Source organism: Manacus candei, unplaced genomic scaffold (assembly GCF_025592945.1).
Source record: "Manacus candei isolate 608988 ecotype Guabito, Panama unplaced genomic scaffold, ASM2559294v1 h1tg000020l, whole genome shotgun sequence".
Lineage (NCBI taxonomy): Eukaryota > Metazoa > Chordata > Aves > Passeriformes > Pipridae > Manacus > Manacus candei.
Window position 1 is genome coordinate 3,187,783 of NW_026138068.1, and position 20,057 is coordinate 3,207,839.

The 20,057-nt window shown below is 48.1% G+C and overlaps 1 protein-coding gene and 2 long non-coding RNA genes across 3 annotated transcripts in view; 2 read left to right on the forward strand and 1 right to left on the reverse strand.

Moving 5' to 3' along the window:
- SETD1B (SET domain containing 1B, histone lysine methyltransferase) overlaps window positions 1-3,268 on the reverse strand; it is a 49,935-nt gene extending 46,667 nt beyond the window's left edge. Inside the window, exons 1-4 of the mRNA XM_051785858.1 lie at window positions 3,008-3,268; window positions 2,532-2,686; window positions 2,012-2,110; window positions 1,245-1,515 (exon numbers count right to left, since the gene is read on the reverse strand). Of these exons, the coding sequence (XP_051641818.1) occupies window positions 1,245-1,515; window positions 2,012-2,110; window positions 2,532-2,686; window positions 3,008-3,080 (598 nt within the window). The 5' untranslated portion in view covers window positions 3,081-3,268. The remainder of the gene's footprint in view (window positions 1-1,244; window positions 1,516-2,011; window positions 2,111-2,531; window positions 2,687-3,007) is intronic.
- A 197-nt stretch (window positions 3,269-3,465) lies between these two features.
- LOC127470403 (uncharacterized) lies at window positions 3,466-5,538 on the forward strand. The gene is made up of 2 exons (XR_007904290.1): window positions 3,466-4,362; window positions 5,242-5,538. It is a non-coding gene; the product is annotated as an uncharacterized LOC127470403 (long non-coding RNA).
- Window positions 5,539-6,904: 1,366 nt separating this feature from the next.
- On the forward strand, window positions 6,905-10,823 carry LOC127470402 (uncharacterized). Its single transcript, XR_007904289.1, has 2 exons — window positions 6,905-8,373; window positions 8,939-10,823. It is a non-coding gene; the product is annotated as an uncharacterized LOC127470402 (long non-coding RNA).
- Window positions 10,824-20,057: the final 9,234 nt, after the last annotated feature.

Consider the following 20,057-nt stretch of genomic DNA (forward strand, 5'->3'; position numbering starts at 1 on the left):
AATGGAGGAGAACAAGGAGGAAGGTAGTACAATCAGCTTGTTTAAAATTACTCTCATTAAGACATCCACCGCTTATGAGCCAGCTTTAGCTTACATTAGTAAATCTGCAGATGGTTAATTTGTTCTTAAATGTGATTTTTACCTTCAAATTTAAAAGCAGGGGAAGGAGCCTGTCTGTAAAAATTAATGATACTAGAATTTCAAAGTATACACATGTAAGGTCAAGCTCACAATAGAAAATATTATACCACTACTGTGATTTCTCTTCTAACAGTGGTCAGTAATGTCAACAAACATCCTGTTCTAGTCTATCACATGTGGCACACCGACTGCTGTGCTGGTCTTGCACTAAACTGTTGAAACCTTTTAGTACAGAACAAAAATAACAGCATTTTTAAGAAAATCGTGTTAGCAATGTCCTCTTCCCAAGAAAGAGTGCATCAAGTCAGTTTTAAACTAGAAATGCCACCTTTAGAAGGAAGAAGTACAAGCAGCAACAGATCTACACCTCCTCAGCTTTAGATATTTTATAAAATTCAGGCAGATTTTAGCAAAGCCCTTCCCTAACACACTTGGAGGAGAGAGAACAGAGTAAACACAATGCCTTCACACTTCCAGAAACTTTATTGGGCTCCCGAGGGCTCGGGTGTGAGGCTGGGAGCTGGTTACTCCAGGACAGGGAGTTCCTGTCGCTTTAAGAGCCAGTCTCACACTTACACACTCGCACACCCTGACAAGTGCTGCGTGTGCACTCTGCTGCCCCAGCCTCCAGTGTGCTCTAAGTATCAATGAAATGCCAGGCACGCAGAGGACAGCACCCAGCCCTGCTGCCGCTGCCAGAACCCAGAGATTCGGGTCCCAGGATCCACCAGGACTTGCCCAAAAAGCCCAAGTTTGCAAAAGGCGGGTGTCCCGGGGTCCGGCAGCCTCGGCAGGTGGCCAAGAGGGGCCAGCCTGGGGCAGGGAGATGGGGGACATGGGAGAGCAGGGAGCGGGGACAGGGACGGGCAGGGGACAGGCAGAATGGCAGCATTTTGCAAATTACAGGGCTGTCTCTTAGCAACAGACAACACATTTGGCTCCACGTGACTCGCCCAGGCCCCAGACACCAGACCCGCTGCCGGCTCTCATCGTATTTTTAATCACCAGGTTCCTGCCCTCTGCAACAGCCTCCGTGGTGGGAGCAGGATGGTCAGGGGCTCTGTAAACCCCAAAACGCGTGAGGCCAGAATGTGCCCCCTCACCTTTCGTATCCAGCTCCACGTGAATGATGTTGCCCATGACAGAGGTGTTGTGAAGGTGCTGGACAGCCTCCCGGGCACCCTTGACAGTGGCAAAGATGACTTTGGCAATGCCCAGGTGCTTCTTGTTCTTGGGGTTGTAGAGAATCTCCACCTCTTCCACTTCTCCGTATTTCTTGCACATGTCGGCCAAAAAGTTTTCGCGGATGTTGTCGTTCAGCTTGGCAAAGGTGACCTGCTTGGGAGGCACTGGCCCCACGTAAAATTCATCAATCTGGAACGGGCACAAGGTGGGGAGCAATACAAACAATCATCATTGTTTAATGAGCGTGGGGGAGGGCCTAAGGATGGCACGGGAGGGAGAGGGTTAAAACATCCTGCAAACTTTGGGGGGGGAAAAAACCGCTTCTGAGGCTCTGGGATGAAGCTCAGAGCTGAGCAGAGGCTCTGCTGCCGCAGCCATTCATTGGAACCGGCTCCTTTCTGGGCTACAAAGATGTATTTTGAGCAGCACTGTGAGTGGAGAGCCCCCTTCCACAGCCCCCTGCCCAAAAAGCCCCAGCTCCAAAACCTTCAAGTGATCTCGTTAGACAGATGCATTGATTTCTCGTTATCCTTATAGAAGAGGATTATTGTTAAACAGTTTGCTAAATAACAATGTTAACAGGAATATGACTGTCATTTAAATGGTCCATTAAACTATTTGGAACTGAGGCTTCACTACCAGATAAACAAGAATACAGAGCTAAAACCAAAATTCGGGGCAGTACCTTGAATTTGGGGACAGACAGCTCCAACTCCTTAGTTTTGGTCCATATTCGCCCTATTCTGGGATCCCTGACACAATCCACAGGAGCGATTCCCGAGTTCTAGGAGGAGGAGGAGGAGGAGGAGGAGGAAAGAAAACACAGAAACAGCAATAATAAGGCTTGAAATTTAAGACACAAATAAAAGAAAAAATAAACCCCAAGGAAGCACGGGCTGTCTCATGGGAAGGGGAAAGCGCACACACACACACACGTGTCAAATTGCAATACTGCTGGGAAATGCACACAGATTGGAAACACAGGAAAAAGCCGCAGGTTTGGGCTCCTGACAGTTGAATACACAGTGTCAGGTGGCGGTAACTTTGCTGGCTGTGCGTGTCCCCCCAAGACCCCCCTCCCACACACGGCGGGGATTACCACGACCCGGAGGGACCCCCAACCCCCAAAACGCCGGTAACACGGAGGAGGGGGGGGTGGGGGGAGACACAACACAGTGAGGGAAACCCGGGAGCCCCCCACTCACAGGCATGCTGAAATGTTGCCCATCGTAACGGTAGAGTTTGTGCTGTCCTTTTTTCAGAGCCGGGTCAATAATCAACTTGTAACTTCTCCAATGGTGATTTCTTTTCTCGACAGAAGTGCTGGCTTGCGTGCTGTTCTCCATTCCGTTGATCCAACCTGGACGGGGGGGGGGAGAGAGAGAGGAAGGGGGAATGGGAAAAGAGAGAAAAAAAATCACACGGAAAACCATAAAGTTAAAAAAAATATTTAACAAAGACCTCTTCGTTTCGGTGTGGTTTTTTTTTTTTAACGAGCCGCCCGCTCTACACACCCAGGCAGGGAGGAAATCCACCGCGAAGCGAGCCCCAAAATGGGGGAATTGCCAGCCGGGTCCCCCCTCCACCCCAGTCAGACAAGAGGCAGAGAGGGAGAAGGAGGAGAGGAGAAGGGAAAAAAAAAAACGAAGAAGAGGAAAAAAAAAAAAAGACCCAGTCTCACTTGAACTCTGCTTTTTGCCATGATCTTCAGGGTGCTTGGCTTTTTCCCCCGCCTTGGTCTCTCGGAAAGACATCGCGCTGGGCGGCCGATCGTCTCCGGGCGGCGAAAGGCGAGCTCCCGTCTCACATGGGGCCGGTTACCGGCGCGGGCTGCCCGCCAGGCTCCTGCCTCCCGTTTTCGCGAGCCACCACATATTGTGTGTGCTCGCTGCTGGCGGCGGCCGGGATCCCACAATACACCGCTGCGAGCGCCGCGAACGCCTCTACCCGCGCTCCGCCGCCTGCACATTCACGGCGGCCGCGCCGCGCAGCCCCCGGCCCGCGGACGCCCGCCGCCGCCCCGCCGCCGCCGAGCGCCGCCGCATGGGCCGCCGCCGGGACGCGCGGGTTTTTTTCCCCTCCCCGCCGCGGGGCTAACGGCATGCGGGGGGGCGAGTGGAATCTGCCCGCTGCATTTACCTTAGCGCAAACTGTTTCTAAACAAGATGGACCTATAGGTGGGACAAGTTGGTCGGATTTTTTTTTTTTTTTTGCTTTGCTTTGCTTTCTATCTTTTTTTTTTTTTTGAGAGGGGAAGACTTCGGCGAGCCCGGGAGACCGCGGGGGCGGGCGGAGCGCGGACCCGCCGCGCCGCTGCGGCGGAGGGGTGGCGACACACTCAAGGCGGGCGGGGGGTGTGTGATGGAGGATGAGGGGGGGAAGCAGTTTTGCTTATTAAAGGTCCGGAGCCGTCGGCAGCCAATCAGCGGGGAGGTTCCATTTTGTTTTCGGTGCGAGAGGCGGGCGGGCGGCGCGGTGCCCCCGGCGCTCGGCGGGCGCGGGGCCGGGCGGAGCGCGGCGGGCGCATGGCGCGGCCGTCCCGGGGCGCGGGGCCGCGGCGGCTCCGCGAGCGGCCGCGCCATTGGCTGCGGCCGGGGCAGCGCGGCGGGCGCAGCCAATGGGAGCGCGGCTTCCATGGGGCCTGAGTTATTAGACGGCGGGGTAAAAGCGCCGCGCGGCAGAAGCGGCCAAGGAAGGGCCGCGGGACCCGCAGCCATTTTTCTGCAGTGGAGCGAAATGGCCAAACTGGGCTTTTCCTTTGTTCCACAAAGAGGGGAATCCGCCATGTGAATCCGCACCGCGCGCGGTGGTGGGAGCCTCCATAGCGCGGGTGCCAGACGACCCACTGAAGAAGGAAGATTTATAAAAATAATGCCAAGCCCTTAACCAAAAAAAAAAAAAAAATTTAATGCGGACTTTTTTTTTTTTTTTCTCTCTCCTCCCTTATGATTCGGGATCCATCTTTGTCTTGTGTAACTAGGTCACGGCACACCCTATGTCAGCAGTTAACAATTTCGAATGCCAACCAAAAAAAAAGTAAATACATGATTTTTATATTTTTTTCGTTGTTTTGGGGGTTTTTAAGCTTTAAGCAGCTCTGATGGCTGAAAAATAAATTTGAGAGATTTATCTCCTGTGTTAAACACTTGATTCCTGGCCATTTTTATTAACTCCTTTGGTGCTTAAAAGGTAACGTTTTAAATATAGGTATAGGAATAGTAAATTCTGGCAAAAAATAAGACAATTTTACTATTATAAGCTTTTTTTCTTTTTTCTTATGTTGTAAGTACCCAATCCATTCTGTCCTTGCTAAGTGTAGTTTTCATGTTAATGTTACTGGAGTGGTCCTTATTGCTAAGCCTTCATTTGCATGTCTTATGTTTTTATCTGTTTAAACCAATTTATGCTTTTTTGAAATATTTTACTTATAAAGCAAAATACCTAGCCAAGCTATGCTTATAAGTTGTTTAGAACCAGTAAATGTTAACTAGGTGTTTTCACACTGAGATGTGCAGCCTAAAACTATTGAGGAAGAATATTTTTAGTGTCTGCGTGCTCTGTGGAAAAACACTGAACGTCCTTTTTATGTACAGAGTAAATCTGCCACAGGAAGGTAGATTTAAGCCTTGAGCAGGAGTCCTCGCTGCGTACGGTCAGTCAACATAGCTGGACAACTTTTTCTATAGCTTTTTTCCCCTTTTTTTTTTCGTTTTTTGATGCTAGACCACTGCCATACAAAGATCCATAACTTATCTTAACAAGATACGCTTTGGCTTGCAAACTTACGAGAGAAGTGGTGATACAGATCATATATATTTATAGCCGTTATTTTAAAAAAGAGTAACAACTTCACCTTCAGAGCTGCATTCAACTATGGTGCGCGGGTAAGTAAGTAAAACCCTTTTGCCCTTGCAGAGGAACATATAGCCCAGGCCTGTGGCTAATGGTATTGTCCTGGGTGGAAAGATCCCAATGGTCGTCTGAAAGCGGTGGCGATCTCCTTCTCCTCAGAAACATCTAACAGTGCCTCTGAAACGTCTGTTCTCAGGGAGGGATTTGATTTCTCTTTCTGCACAAAGCTCTTGGTCCGTCCTCAGCCCTGGGTGGTTTGGTTTTTTATGCGGAGAAACGCTGTGGATCCATTGCAGGCGTTACGTGGCTGTTAACTTGAAAGCACCAAAAAAAATAAAAAATCTGCCTGTGAAACAGTAAGATGTTAGTGAGGTTGACGTTAAAAAAGGCGAGAAGGCGGTGGTGGTGGTGGTAAGGGATCCCTTACATGTTTTATCCGTCTAATTACAGAAGCTCGACAAAAAACAGGCAACAAAATGGGAGGGGGTGTTTTTCACGACGGTGAGTCTTAATGGCGGATGTCTCACTAGAAAGCACTGTAAAATCCTTCATACCGAGAGGCAGTGACTTGGAGAGAGGGGGGGAAAAGGAGGTCTGGAAGTAAATCCAAAATGAGGGAGTTTCCTTCCAAGTGAGGGACCCTTTGCAGCCTGAGTGTTACAGATGGAGGAGCCGTGACGCAGTTGATATTCACAAGCAGTTGTGCTTTAGTGCCGCCACCCAGCCCACGAAATGGCCTCCCCGCCGAAGTCTGGTGGGTTTATTATGTGAGAGGCTGCGGTAGCACCGTGTCCCGGGCGGCGGGAGGGGCGGCCGGCGGGCGGGCACGGCGCTCCCGGTCGCGCTCCGTGCTGTGTGGGGACAGCCGCCATCATGGCTTCTCCTTCCCTTCGGCGTCCTCCTCAGCGCGGCGCGGCGGGCTCTCCCCCGCTGCCTGGCGGCGTCCCGAGCGCTGCAGGGAAATGGTGGGTTTGGGGTGGTTGTTGTTGTTTGGTTTTTTTTTTTCTTTTTTATCCTTTCTCTCCCCTTTCCCGCCCCCCCTCCCCTTCCCCCAGCGCTTTGTGAGGGGCTGTGGAAGGGAGCGGCGGCTCTTTCTCCCCGCGCACAACATGGCGGGAGCGCCCTGCGGCAGCGGCGCTGGCGGCGCTCCAGCCGGGCCGGGCGGGGGGGCGGCCGGCCGGGAGGACAAAGGCAGCTCCGATAAAGCCGGCGCAGCCCCGGTGCTATAAATAACGCTGCCCTTCCCCCGCCGCAGCCTCCCGCTCGCTTTATAAACAGCAAAAGATGGAAGTCGCCTAGCGCAGAGGGGAGGGAGGGGGGAGTTAAAGAGGAACAAACAGCGGCTCCCCACACGCAAAAAAATAAAATACACACACAAAAAAGCCACCGAATTCAAAGCCTGGGCAGTGTGGGGGGACGGGGGGCAGCAGCAGCGCTGGCCGCGGGAGGGGCCGGGCGGCGCCGCCGCCTCCCCGCCCGGAGCGGGTTTGCCGGGGGAGCGCGGCCGCCGCTCCCGTCACATGGCTCTTTGTTGTTCTCCTTCTCTGCCCCTCTTGGGCTGTTCCCCCCCCCCGCTCCGCCATCGCCGAGCCGGGGCAGCCGCTGCCCTGCCTCCTCCGGCCTGCAGCGCCGAGCTCGCGGGCCCGGCTGTGCTGCAGTGGAGCCGCCATGGCCCGCCGAGGTGTTACATGTGCCGTCTTTTTTTTTTTTTTTCTTTGCCTTTTTTTTTTTTTTCGTCTCCTGAGCAGATTCTGCTGCAGCTCAGCTTTGGGTGGAGGCTGGGGGTTATCTCGGAGCTTCACAAGCCTCGCTGTGCTCTGCGGGGAGTTGCAGCTCGTGCTCACTGCAGACCCAGAGTAGGTGAGCCAGGAAAGCCTGGCTTGAGCAACCACTTCAGAGGGCAGGACAGGGAGGAAAAGCAAATACTGTAGAGAGGTGGCCTCCCTGGTAAGGCTAGAGCAGGACCGTCCTGCGGACCCTGAGGGAGGGAGAAGGTAAGTGGCTGCTTGGCAGAGGCTGCCTGCGGGAGCGGCATGTGCCGGGCAGGGCGCGCCCTGCCCGCAGTTCCTGCGGCTCAGAACCAGCCGCTCCGTGGGTTTGTACAGCCTGTGCTGTGGTATGTGCCGAGGCTCAGGGCTGTTCCCCTGCGAGGGAGAGCACTGGGTGCTGCCGCGAAGGAGGCACCGCAGCCCCGCGCCTTTCGCAACGACTGCGCTCATCGCTCCATTCCTCGCTCCCCCCCTCGCTCCTCACCGGGTCAGGCTCTGTCGAGAACAAGCGACAAACCGTCCGCACAAAACAGAACACGTTTCCATGGAGGGGGAAAAAAATACCAACAAAAACAACCAACAAAAGCGTTTCCGCAGTGCCAGGCTGGCTCTGAAGCGCTGCCTCAGCGCTGTGAGCCCCGTCGGGGGCTCCCGGGCCGGGGCCGCCCGAGCCGCTGGAGCCAGCGCTGAGCCTGGGTCACAGCGGCTCTCAGTGACCATCTGCCAGCAAAATCGGAAGGAACGGTGACGTTATTCTTAGCAGAACACCATTAAAATGCTCCTCTGGTATTTCTCAATAGAGGTGAAAAGCATTTCAGCTTCCTGGAAATGGCCGAAGCTGGCGACGTGTAGATCAAAGTACGGCGCAGAGCTGGGCTCGGCTTTGCAGGGGGGTTTGAACTGTAGTGAAAACGTTTCTGCAGCTTGCATCGTAGTGAGTTAAGTCAGCACGTGAAGCGATTAAAAAGAAAGCAAGTTTTAAACGGCATCGGGCTATTAACTTTCCTGGGATTTAAAATTTATGTTTAAATATATATTTGGCTGTTAGCAATACCTGCATTTACGAGTAACATTGGTCTGTTTAACCCTGAAGCAAACCAGCTCTGCCTAACGCAAGGCTTTGAAGCGACACAGCCAGACCATAATACTGTGGGAGCTTAGACAGCTTTGTCTGTACTTGCATCTCTCTGCATATTTTTCCAGGACTCTGATCTTTGTCTGCGATTAATCATTGTCCAGGACGGCTGTTCCCGATGGTAGGATCCATGAAGTGCTCCAGCTGGGAGAGGTCCTAACGCCTGTGCCTGGCTCTGCGTACGTGCAAACCAGGGCCAGAAATTGCTGGGGCAGCGGGGGCTGGACAGCGAGCCCGCCGTGCCCCCCCAGTGAATTGTATGGGTCCTCAGCACTTCTGGAAATGGGTTTTGTAAGTCTGAGATGAAAATTTCTTTCCGTTTTTTAGAGTTTCTGAATGACTATAATGTTCAATGTAGTTTAAAAGTCGCCAAGGCAGTTGAGACCGGTTGTGCTCTCAGAGTGGGTGGTTTCATGGCTGCTGAACCTCGTATCTGAAAAGCAAAATGTTCTGGTACAGCGTGTTTAAATCCCAGAAAGGTCAAACCAGACTTTCATACTTGGGTTAGACTGACCCTGGTGTGCTGCATGAGACTCTTTAGATAAAGAAAGAGATCTTTCAGGGAGAAGGAGAAAAAAAAAAAAAGGTTTTTTTTCTCTGAACAGCTTGTGGTGACTCTGTGCACATTCTTGAAGCAAAGGGGTTTGTTCTTGCCCGCAGCGTCCCTCCCCGGCATTGTTGAGTGGAAAACTCTTATGCTAATTATATCACTGTCTGTTATCAATAAGAAGTGATTTAATTTCTTTGGCAAAGTGTTGCAACAAGAGCAAATTAGATTGAGAGGCAAAGTGAAATAAAAAATATGCAGCTGTTCTGCTAAACAATGATCCTGACTGTTTACAACATTTTGTTTTAGGCTGCCTTGTACACAGAATCCTTTATATTGAAGCTTTTCAAGTCACAATCCATTGCTTGTGCAAGGAAACTAGATTAACAGATTATAAAAGACAAAAGAGACCAAGGTTCATCTGGTTCGACTTCCTGCATTATGTACGTCTCGGGATTTTTGTGAATTTGTTACTTTTTCTCATTTGAAAGAATTTAACTGCAGCATACCTGCATCTTAGATAAAGGTCAGATTTTCATTTTAAAATGGGCTGTGAGAGGGAGTAAAATAAGAGTAAATTTTTTCCATCAAAATCTACCTGCCAGACTAGAAATCAAAGTACCTTTTTAAACTTGTCTAGTTTCTGTTTTCAGTTGCTGGATGTCTCTGCCCTTCAGTCTGCTTGGTGGAGGAATGCTCCATGGGCAGATTTTCATCCCTGTGTAGCTGTGCTCAGGCTGAGCATTTGATACTCCATTGCAGACTGCAGAGCTCCCCCTCGGGTCCATCTTTACTAATCCTGGAATTGTTCCTGCCTGTGAACGCTACAGTTTGTCACCATTTTGATCTGGGCAGAAGGGGATGGAGCCCTCGGCAGAGATCAGACCCAAGCCAACAGCCCTCCTGGCTGAGCTGTCTCTGTCAGGAATCCAGGGATTACACCAGCCCATGTTCAGCTGGTTTCCCAGCACGGCTCCTAAAATACTCTCAGATCTGCTCCTTCTTAGGATGACAACCCTGTGCTGTAGGTTTGTGCTCTTTGTTCTGCATGTATGGCTTTACACTTGTTCCTCTTGAAAAGGACAAGCCCTTAACGTTCTTGCTTGCAATGGCTTTTTTTTTTTTTTAATTATTTTTCTTAATTACCCCCTCCTGCTACTGCAAAATGTCACCTACCAAGTTGGTTGGTCGTGATTTTGTATTTTCTCCAGATAAACAACTGGTTGTGTCTCCACTGTGGGTGTTTCCTGGTTCCGGGTGTGTGTACACACACCTGAGCCGTGTCAATATTGTGTCAGGAGGAGGTCTGGTTGTACAACATCCCTTGCCACACCCCAGTTTCATGGGAAGAAAGCCCAGCTTAGGAGCTGGAAGGGAGCCAGGAAGCACACTGCAACGTTTGCTTGCCCTGGTGTCTATTATGTAGCCATTAAATAACCTAAGGCCCAAAGCAGGTGGTTGCAGACCCATAAGGGAGAGGTGACGCCTCTAGGACACGGTGGTTACAAAGTGCATTTTGAGACCTTCCTGTTAGATGGCTTTTTTTAGAGGTGATGCCTCTACTATGTATTCTCTACTCAGCTGTTCGTTCAAGACCTAAATACATTTGAGACTCCTTCCCCACTGCCAAATTTGATTGAGATTGGAGGGGGGAAATGACATAGAACTACACAGTCACATTAGCCAGTTTTATTTTTAGGAAACCAGGCTAAGAATATCGAAGGAATATTGAGTAGGAATATGGACATGGTATTTGCCTGTTCAGTTTTTCTTGCCATGAAATTTTCCATTTCTTCCTGAGAACAGCAGATGATCTGTCTAGGGAATTGTCAACCAAAATAAGCAACCTCCTGACAGATTTCACCTGTGTCCCAGCATGCTCTGAGGGTACATGGGACGTGAGCCTTGAACAATGACAGGGAATCACTACTTGGCTGTGTTGTTTGGCTGCTGGGGTACAGAGATACGTGGTGATACCCAATAGTGGAACAAACATCTACTTTTTTTTTTTGATGGACATGTTGGATATTTGCCAGAGATGTGGGGTTTTTTGTTACTTTTTAAGCTAGATCTGTTCATTTTATACCTGTTAGTATTATGACAAAGCCACCTCTGTAAGGTAGGGAGTGAGTGCTTTCAGAGATCTAATCATTCTTGAGCTATAAAGGAATAAAGAAGCCGTTTCAACACCTGACTTGCAGAATGTTTTGTGTTGCTTCTTGCCCATTGAAATGCAGCTGCTATTGAAACACTGCGATCCCATCAGGATGTGGAACCGGTTATTTTTTAGAATGCTTTCAAGCTTATAAAAATCATGAAATAAATCAAGAAGGTTGGCAATTCTAATCAGCATTCTAAAACCATCAAATCACAAAACAGTTCAGTGCTTCATGGCCTCTGAACAGTACAGTTTTACAGAAAAAAAAAAAAAGAGAAAAAGAAAAGGAATGAAAAGAATGTACCATTTAGAGAAGCTGGGCGCTTACAAAGCTTGCATCAAAAGGAAATGAAGATACAAATAAGTAATCTAAAAGGATATTTATGCATTAAATTACTTGTGTCTCTGGACACATCATTAAACAGTCTGGATGTGATGGTAGCTGGGGACCTGGAAGCCTTTTTAACACATGCAGCACATACAGGGAATGTTCTGATTACAAGTGATGGAGTATAAAATGTTTTAGCCAGAAACTGATGACAAAGATCAAATGGAATGAGTTGAGCTTACAAATCAGAGCAGTTTCTTCTCGCTGGTGTGATGTGACACAAGACCAAGGCTGTTTTGCCCTTGACATTGTCACCATTGCTCTCTAACCTGCAGTTAAGGATTTGCATCTTGATTTATTGTCTGACAGGGCAGTTGGGAGTGCCCCAGCTGCTCCCCAAGCCCTGGTTTGCAGCAGAGTGGGCCAGAACGGGCAGGATCAGGGAAGATGTGCCATCCATCGCCTTTCTGTGCCGCTGCATCACGGCAGCTCCCAGTTGCTAAGCAGCTGCAGAGCTGTCTCTGTACAAGGGGAGCAACATGGGTTCCCCTTGATCAGTGGAGAGGAGCCGGCAGCATGGAAACGGGAGCAGTGGCCGTAGGAACATCATTCCTTTCCTGGCTGGCTCCGATGCCGAGTGGAGCGAAGGGACACTCGGTGGCCCAGGAGCAGGGGGGGGGCAGTAGGGGAGGGCAGAGCCAGCATATGTGCACAGCAGAGGTTACAAAGACAGCAGATCCTGGCAGAGCAGGGGGCACACACCAAGGAGAAAGGAATGGGAGAGAGGCCAAATGCACAGTTCGGAATAAAAAAACCCCAGGAGGAGAGTGTGGCATATGGAGAGGGGAAATAAAGCAGAACTTGCACAGCCTGCGAATAATTGAATAGAAAATACAGGAAGAGGGAAGGAGCTTGATTCATTACTGCCCTTCATCTTGTGGAGACAGCTACACCCGGGAAGAGGAGGTGTGGAATACAACGGCATCCTTCATGTTTCACAGTGAACTGTAGGTTTTACATTTCAACCCCTGCCATTTGTGGTTTTCTCCTTTCACAGCCCCTGCCTTTTGTTCAGACTTGATTCCTGCAGGCTCCATTCTTATCTTTGTCTACTTTCTGATTTATTTTTGTACTTGCTTTAGTTTTTTTGGGGGAGTTGTTTGTTTTTTTTTTTAAGGTAAGTTTTAAATTAAGATACCCTTTCCAGATATTTTTGCTATTTTCACCTTCATGAGGGCAGGCCATTGCTAGCTCCTAACTGAAGTTGGTTTCTACTAAATCCACAAAGCCATCGCTGCTTTTCTCCCCCTCTCTCTCCTGGGAGCTGCTGATGGAGAACAGGGTTCTCTTTGCTTCCCGACACCTTCCCCTGCTCGTTGTCTTTCCCTTTCCCTGCTCAGTGCCTGCCAGCAGTCCGGAAAGGCTCGTGGCTCGCAGCGTGCAGGAAGCGGTTCCTGTGGCAGTAAATTATCACCAACGCCTGACGTGTTGCATAAAGGGGAGTACAAAAGTGTCACGAACATCTGGGGGGGGGTTGTGACCAAAGGAGAGCCTCGGTTCCACCACAGCTCCGCTGCCCACATGAAAAAGCACTTTGTGGTGTCGGCTCCTCACATGCAATTGGTGTGTAATAGGAAATACCAGTGGAGCTGGCAGGGAGGGAGGGGAGCTGGACATTCCTCCCTCTGGCTCCTCCAGGCAGAGGACTGAGGGGCGTGTTTGGGAGGGTGGGGAGAGGAATTTAAATTCCCGCAGCTGTTGCTCTCCTCTATGACCAGCCCTGGCTTGCTTGGAGGCCTTTTGACTGAGAACACTTTTCCCCAGGTCCAAAATTGAGTCCTAAAAGGAAAATGGAGGTACCCACCCAGATCTACAGTGGAAAGGAGTTGCTGTGAGCTCTGTGTGTGTGTGTGTGTGTGTGAAATTCAAGCCAATAAAATACTTGACAAATACACAGCCAGATGTGTTTTGTACTTGGAAGATTTTTGTCTAAGATGTCTGATTTGGGGGAATGTTATATTTGCTTCCTTCTTCCATTTGCCTGGAGCCCTTATCTTTGAACAGGCACTATCTATACTATTGTTAGACTCCCAAGACCATTAAAGGTCTTTGGGCACTGACATTTTACAAGCAGATTCAGCTGCCTTTCACACGGGGGCATTTTTAGCATTATGAGAGATGTAAGTTTAATTAGAACAGTTTTAACCAGGAAATCTCCCTGCCTTAAGAAATCAGACCTACTGTGTTAATCCCAGCAGGCAACTGGGAACTTGACAAAGTGCCTGTTGTTAGGATGAGAGTCAGGAAGGGTGAAATGTGTGTAGGAAGGGAGAAACGCACAGGAAATGTGCCATCAAGGACAGCGGTGTGGAGCTGTGCAGGGCAGGGTGCCAGACACGTGGGCTGGAGCAGCACTGTCAGGTTGCTGCTCTCTCTGCTCCTGCCCTCACCACCCCAAACCACTGCTGTGATTGCTCCAACACCTCCCTGACCTGCTCTGGTGGCTCACAGTGAGGACATCCAGCCAGGCCACTCTGCACGGTCAACCTGTCCAGCTCCCACAGCTCGGGCACAGGCCAAAAATCGCAGCTCTAAAGCAAACATGACACAGTTACAACCATTTCCAGTGCCTCTAGTTATTAATTAGCCTGCTCTGAACATCGCTCTTCCTGTGCAGGCTTTGCTCTGGCCGGGTTATGGCTGCTCTCAGGTCTGAGAGAAACTCAGTCTGGGCCTGTCCTTTGCCTGGCAATGCTCTGACAAGCCACAAGTCTCTCTGGCTCCTGCCAAAACTCCATCTTGAGGTATGAGCTGCTTCCCAGACAGATAACAGCAGAGCAAGCTTAGCTTAGCTCTCCCCATACATCTAGCACTCCACAAAAAACAGGCAGAAATTATGGTGTGTCCTATTGGGATAGAAAGAGAGGATTTTATCATCCCTTCAGTCTGCCCTTGCTGCCTTCCTGTGGGAAGTTTGCACAAATATCAAGGGGAGGATGCACACTTCATGTTAACTGCCTTTTAATGTCAGTGCCATGCACTACTCAGCAAAAACCTGCCCCTATTTCATCCACAGTCCTTTTGCCATCTTTTTTGCTCCTCCCATGAATATTCCCAGTTTCCCCACATTCTTGTCCAAAACATTTGAGAGCAGGTGCAAGAGTGATGGCTATTGCATAGCCAGTGCAGGAACGAGGTGTTGATCAAAGCCTGACTCTTCCAATGGCTCTGGAAAACACACACTTGCTCAGGCTGCAGTGACTCACATGGCAGAAAGCATATTTAGGAAGCCAAGCCTGGGTTCACTTGAACTTGATGTTCTCAAAGCCTTACAAAAAAAGTACAACTCCACATGTTTCAGGTTTAGTGGAATCCTCCAGCTGATCTTTGGGGAGTGTAACCCAGATTTGGCCATCCACAGTTGACTCACCTACTCCATATTAATCCCTGCTGTGTAAATTAAAGAAGCTGAATGCAACTCCTGCCCTGGTGCTGTCGTCATCTTTATTAACATACAGTCCTCTTGGATTCAGTCCTCCCTTGACTCTGAACCAGCAAGAATATTAAAAGAAAATCTCTCTCTACAAGGAATTACATAATTTGGGAATGGAGAAGAAGGGCAAAGTGATCTGAAGAAAGCAGATACTGTGGAGAGCGCTCCAATTTTGAAAAAATAACATTTCAGTGCTTGCTGGGTCAGGTGGAGTGTTGGGTAATGAAAACACGGGAAGGCATAAGCCAGAGGGATTTTAGGGGTGTACACTAAAGGGAGCGGTCAGGTACTGGGTAAGAATGCATTGTGTTGCAACATCCTCTTTCCCTAAATTTCCCAAAATTACTTCCTGATGGGATTTATTCTCTGCTGCAGATCTGGATGCAGAAGAGCATCCAATGGTGACTGATTTCATGCAGATCTGTAGCAGAGCCCTGTGCTCTCTCTGAGCCATGAGCAAGGCTGTGTCTCACTCCTGAACCCGCTGCCTCTGCCTGTTCCCATGGTAAAACCAACCCCAGCTACCAACGCAAACACAGCTGCAGATCTCACCTGAGAGAAGGCGTTTTGAATCCCTCTGTCAAACCTCGAGATTCAGTTCTCAGCACAGAGGATGAGATCCAGCATTCTGCAATGGCTCTGCCAGCCCGTGTTGTCAAATTCCTCCCCATGGCTCAGGGAAGCTGTGCCAGCACATCTGGGAGACACACATTGCCCAGCTCGGCGGGGGCAGAGCCGTGGAGGTGTTGGCAGGCACTGGTGTGTTCATTTCATGCTTTTCAGAGATCAGTCATTGTGCTTGGTGTTCCAGAAAAGCATGGGATGATCTTAACCTTGTGTTACCCATTTTTCACAACAGAATTTGGCCTGAGAGTTCACACTTTAGTGAGCAACAGAAACTTGAAACTGCCCCTAAGCCTCTGCAGCATCAGGCCGAGGCTTTGCCACATTGATTTGCACCCACTTCACTTTGTAAAGTGGGGTGGTTTTTTTCCCCCACAGCTGCAAAGCCAAGAACTCAGTTTCAAATGAAAGGTGAGATTCTAAAGGCAGTGTTTTGGCCATGCCTGTATCAGGTAGGCCATGTTTGGCCCACATAGTTGGCACCTCTGATTTAAAGCATACCAGAGAAAACAACCCAAGAAACAGTCTGTGTTCCTTATAAGTAGCTGCTCTCTAGGTAGTCATCAGTGTGTGGTTTATGAATAAAATCTGTCCAAACTACATCAAAGTGCCTGAATGTTCACTGCCTGATTTTGCTTAGTTGTGTGTCTTAATTCAGCTCACACCTCCCTTTGCAGACCCTTGTCCTGTTCTGTTTCACAGCCCTCTGAACTCTCTGGTAGCATTTGGACAGATTTTATTTAGTTTATTGAAAGATTTTTGCACTGATTTAGTGCACAGGCTACTTGAGCCAAGTGAAACAGGAACTATTTCTGAGGCATAAAAAGGCAGAAAGGAAATTTTCTTATTGAAATATCATTTTTCCAAATTACTTAATAGTCTAGAAAGTTAATGCCTTTCTGGCAGCACTTCCCACTGGGAAAAAAATATGGTTCCTACTCAGCCAAACAACAATGTAATAATGTTTTAGGTTGGGTTAAATGTCTTAGAAACTGGCAGGTGTCACAGCCACCTTGCCTTCAGTGAAAAAAGCAATTGAGAGCCCTTATGGAACAAGGGATTTACATCAGTAGAGGCTACTACACAAAAAAAACCAGGCACATGGCAAGGTTTGAATAGATGGTGAATCATGTGGCCCAAGGGATTTTTCGGGGTGGGGGCGTGTGTGTAAAATCTCAGGCCGTGAGGACCAGATGGTAGAGCTCTGCATGTGCGAGAGAAACAGCAAGAAACTGCAGAAATGGAGACGGAGAAGCAGCTGAAAGTGAAGGAGACTGGGAGCTTTGATTCTGAAAACTGTATTTCCAGGGTTTACTGAGGGTCAAAGCAGTGCTGGCACTGCGAGGAAAAGCACAGCTGAAAAACAATTTTGTACATTTGTTCTGTAAACAAAGTGAATCACCTTGAGTGTACACCTGCTGTGTCGTGGCCTTCTCTTACACTGAGACTGTCACCATAACTTTGTGTGTGCAGCTGCAGCTCAGCTCTCCCACATTACAGTTTCCCCTTCCCTCTCTGCCCTGCCCAGTCTAAATCCTGTGGGGCAGAGACTGTCCCTCAATAAGGGTCTGTGCACATGACAAACAATTGCTGGCCTTGTGCAGCATCTGAAATTTATCACTCTACTTACATGGTAAGTCCCATTCCTTAGGGTCTGTCTTTCCTACTGTAAATTTTTCAAGGCGTTGCCTCTTGCTCTTTGTGTACATGCTGCAGTGGGAATTCTTAGCTGAAAACACAAATAATTAATATCACTGGTAATGTTAAAAATAAATATTTCAGGCTCTGTCTTGTTATTTACATTCTTAACTAAGTTTATGAATATTTCCTTGGACATAAATGGGGCTGCTTGTTCTTCTTGTCAAGTTTATGTTGAGGTCTTTGTGACTGGGGTCTGTGTTATCAAGAAAAAATTAAATGTATTTCAAAAACATAGTTCTAAAGATACTTAGGAAGAACAGGTGCCCATTCTTGTCCAGTTTATATGACCAAATAAGAGTATGCAGGAGATGGCACGTGCAAACCCCTCTCTGCAACTGTGGCCACAAAAACTACCATAAGTGAGACCTTGCTGGTGAGCTAAAATACTTGTATTTTGCATTAGAAATATTACTGGAAACCATGCTGCTTAGCCTAAGGGCTTGCACTGTGCTAGAGCTTAACTGATTGGAAACTTAAAACTTTTACAGTATTCAGAGTTCCTCTAAACAGAAGGATGTAGCTAACCAGAATATTTTGCCAATATTTATTATTTAATGTATTTGTTGTTAAGATATTTATAATTTTAAAGTATTTTTTGAGCAGAAAGCCTTACATTTATGATTCTACTCCCTCACTTGACTCTCTGTAGTCACAAAACTCATGAGCTTTTAGTATTATTAAGTCTCAGTTTCCTCCACTTCTTCAAGCACATCACAAGGGACAAAGAAGGAGGCAGCACAGGGCATTGGTGCTGTTTCCTTAGGTCAGACTAAGGGCATGGCTGAGGTTCTTCCATGGTACCAGAACGGTCCAGGAGGTTGCAAGCGCTTTTTCCCCAGGCTTGGTACTTTGAAAAATGAGATTATCAACTTTGATCGCCCTGTTTTGTAAAAAAGCTTCAATATTAAACCTAATCTGTGAGTCTTTTTTGGGTGTTCTCATAACTAACCTGAACTATCCATCAATACCATCTAAAAAAATCTTGAAAATCATGAACTCCCAGCAGTTTTCTAAGCCGTGTGCTAACCTTTCACTCCTTCCTAATTTTTTCCTTGGCAACCATCAAGCAACAAATTGGTACCAAGATCAGAACATGGATATTTGCCATACTCCATTAAAGCCTTGATTTTGTTGTGCTCTCTGTGAATCTCCACACACACATATTGTGTAAGGTTTTGATGAAACAACTTGTGCCAAAATCAATATACAGGCCGAAACAGAAGTGGGAGAAGGACACTTGCAATTAATAATGATTAGATTTGAGTTTTACTAATAGGAGGCTGAATCTCCTTCCATTTAAATCAGTGGCACAACTCCTAATTAGACTTTGCTTTTTCGGAGTCAGCAAATTACAGCTTTTGCACAGGACTTGATATGCCCAAAGCACTGCACACTTGATAATTAAAAATAAGTAACTGAGACACTGAAATGTTATATTTCATCAGTAAGAAGTTGACTTGTTACAAATACTTATCCATTACTTAAAAACAGTCTTTGGAGTGTTTACAGTTGATTTTATCATCTGCTCATTTTATATTGTTTCCTACTGAATCTAAATGTGTACAGATCTCAAAGTTTCCTTAACAATAAAATGGAAAAAGAAACAAAGCTGTGAGAAATGTAAAGATTGTTTTGTGAGACTTGAGAAAAAAAAAAGCACCCAAATTCAAAAAAAGCCTAACAATGGCCCTCAAATTACTTTTATCCCCAAAAAAACCCTTTTATTGCAATAATGGACTTGGAAAAAACCAACCCTGAATTACACCCCTCAGTTACAGAAAGACTACTAACTCTATCTGCTGATTGTGTCATGCATAATGTGATGCTGGTTTTGAGCCGGGTCCAAATAAATCATTTCAGGATAAAACAAATTTTCCCTAGCCCATCCATTCCTGTGCTGTCAAAAAGCCCTCAGCCATTACAGCCGACAGGAGCTGATGGCTTTTACTGTGTTCCATATAAGATTTATAACACTGTGGTCCATAAAGCATCTTTTTGACAGATCCTACATGATTGCATCAACTTTTTCCTCAGTAAAATGGTGAGTTTTAAATGGGTGTGGCTTTGACTGCCTTTTTATTATTGTAATTTGAATTATATGACACTTTGTTGGGTATTTACTGGTCGCTTCTCTTCTCTGTTGCCGAAATATCCTTTTCTAGCTTTTTGTTTGCCCTCTGCACAAAGCAGGGTCTCCCTTGCCCGAGCTGCGGAGCGCGGTGGTGTTTGCATTGGGTCTGGAAGGCCATCTAGTGACACAACCGTGCAGGGGAAATGCAAAACCCTGTTCGAATTGTGTTGGTTTTTTTTTTTTCCTTAGTTGAATTAAACGGTCTTGCCACACTCGAGTAATGCCCTTGGGGGGTTGTTGCTATTCCCACAAGTGGTATTTCAAAAAAATTTAGAGAGAATTTTGATTTCTTAAGAACTGACAGGGTTCGTTTGAGATGGAGCAGCACACTGTGAATCCCTACTCGGAAAGAAACACGAATTTTTGTGTGCAGAATGGTGGTGGACTCATGTCTGAGCTGGTCTGTCACAAATCCAGTGTCACTCCCCTGACCTGTGTATTGGAGCCAAACATATCCAGGGGTTCTGATCCCCTTCCAGAGCCAAACTTACCCAGCTGTTGTGATCCCTGGCTTTCCACGGTACAAATCCCCACCATGTGAGTGTCTGGGGCCACCACATCTCTGTAATTAAAATGTGAAATTCCAGTTATTTTCATCGCAGCTCACCTTGGATGGTGAGAAGGTGACGAGCAGATGATGAGCAGAGCTGTCAGCTCCTACATGAGCAATAAATACAGCAGAAAACAAGCAGTGAGTCACTGCCAGCACCAAGGCCCCTTCCAGAGGGTACCTCGGGGGTCTCTGCCCCCCCCAGTGTGGCTGGCACCGCTCTCCCCTCGGCCTTGGGGACTGGACAGACATCGGGGCTGGACTGGCAGCATCCCCTCAGCGCTGGCTGCGGATGGCAGGGCAGAGGGGGACAGGGGCCTCGGGCGCTCTCTGAGGGTACGGGGTGGGAGCAGCCCCGGTGGGTCTGGGGGAGGCGGTGCCGAGGGGGGCCCAGAGCTGTCTCACCGGGGCCATGCCCGTGGTGACCCCTCACGCCTGAGGGC